The sequence below is a fragment of the Camelina sativa genome, chromosome 14 (assembly GCF_000633955.1).
Source record: "Camelina sativa cultivar DH55 chromosome 14, Cs, whole genome shotgun sequence".
In the NCBI taxonomy this organism is placed as follows: Eukaryota; Viridiplantae; Streptophyta; class Magnoliopsida; order Brassicales; family Brassicaceae; genus Camelina; species Camelina sativa.
The window spans coordinates 16782792-16784509 of NC_025698.1; the positions used below are offsets into that span (position 1 = coordinate 16782792).

At 32.4% G+C, this 1718-nt stretch overlaps 1 protein-coding gene across 1 annotated transcript in view; it reads right to left on the reverse strand.

The window, feature by feature from the left end:
* LOC104743686 (trihelix transcription factor ASR3-like) overlaps positions 1-991 on the reverse strand; it is a 2088-nt gene extending 1097 nt beyond the window's left edge. The window contains exon 1 of the mRNA XM_010464737.2: positions 448-991. Coding sequence (XP_010463039.1) covers positions 448-738 — 291 coding nt within the window. The 5' untranslated portion in view covers positions 739-991. The remainder of the gene's footprint in view (positions 1-447) is intronic.

Here is a 1718-nt window from a genome sequence, read left to right on the forward strand (position 1 = left end):
TATATGCAAGGAATTGGTGGTTTCAATAGTCACGACTCACGAACCTAATTAGCATGCTTAAATCAAATATAGGAAAAAAAGATGGCTAGCTACACCAAATATCACTGAATATATGGTTACATATACTAAGTATACTATTATACCTTTAATTACACAAAAAATATGTATTACATGGTCACATGCATTAACTATATGATGTCATGTGTTCAACACCATAGACATACATTTTTGGTATACCGGTTGATTAAATCGGCAAACACCGATGTTGACTCCGGCATTGACCAATTTTTAGTTTTTTTGTATTTTTATATTTTTGTATGTACTATATTATAACCAAAAACAATAAATTATTGTATTGAATCATTTATGGTTTTGTATAATTAAAAAAATATTTATATTCAGTCTAAACATTTTGTATATATCTTTAATGTTTCATNACTCTCTAACCTTTTTGTAGTCTCTCATGAGATTATCCCATTTGTCATTGCACTGATTCTGACTCCTCATACAGCCTTTTCTCCAACAGTAGTCTTCTATCCACTTCCACCGTAGCTCAGCTGGTTTATTACTACTACGGCTGTCTTGTTGCTGCTCCGGCGGTGGAAGGCCAATGGACCGTCGCATCCGCCTCTCGTCATCCATCTTCTTGGCTTCAATGAGGACCATGGTCTCGTTTAGAGTCCAATTACCTTTTCTGTACTCTCTCATCATAACCAACCCACCACTTTGGTCAGCCATGTTTTTTTTTTTCTTGAAATAATCTTGAAAAAATCAAGAACTAGAGAGAGATTAGTGTAGAGAGAGATTAGTGTAGAGAGAGAGAGGCTTTTGGTAGGTGTTGGAGAAAGGGGAGAAGAAAGGGATTGTCTTGAGGTGGGGATAGGTGTAGTGTGTGTTTAAGTTTTGGGGATAGTTTGATTTATTTTCTTTTATGTTTTTCATGTGGGTGTGTGATTGAGAAGACTGGTCAAAATCTTTTTGTTGTAGTACTAAGATTGTCACCAAGTGCAATAAAAAGGACAAGTATTGCAAAATTGGGAGCCAAGTGAAAAGAAAAACAAAGTAGTGTTGTAACCCATTCATTCATTAATTGTTTTTTTTTTCTTTTGGCAACATTCATTCATTAATTTATTAAATTGACCCTTTTCTCTTCTTTTTTTTTTTATTTGTTTTGTTTTTTGGTTTTAATATATATCAAAACTTCATTCATTCATGTCTCTCTTTATTTCTTTGGGGACAGGAAATCTTAGGTGTATCTAGCATTTCTAATTATGTACACAATTTCAAATAGGTGGAGTAAATGGGTCAATGTTTCATAAAATCTACTTCCCTGTTTTTTTTCATAAATATTTTAATGGTAAAAACTGTGTTTTTCATAATCGCAGTAAAAATGTGTAGTATGTTTAGTAAATTAAAATAGATAAGAACATCTATCGGTCGATTTTTTTTTTCTTGTTGTTAGGTTTTCAAATCACCATTGGTACATAATTAGATACTATAAATTGTATGTATTGAAAGATGAGTAGACCAAGCTAGACGTATATATACGACAAAATGTCAAGAAACCACAAATGAGAACAATGCGATTCGATATTTTTAATTAGTTTAGGACCACAAATATTTCATAAACGGTCTCATTCAACAAGGCAAATGCATGAGTGATGTATCTGTTTTCAAACTTATAAGAAATTGGTAGATTTTGGAGGCATCCTATGTAG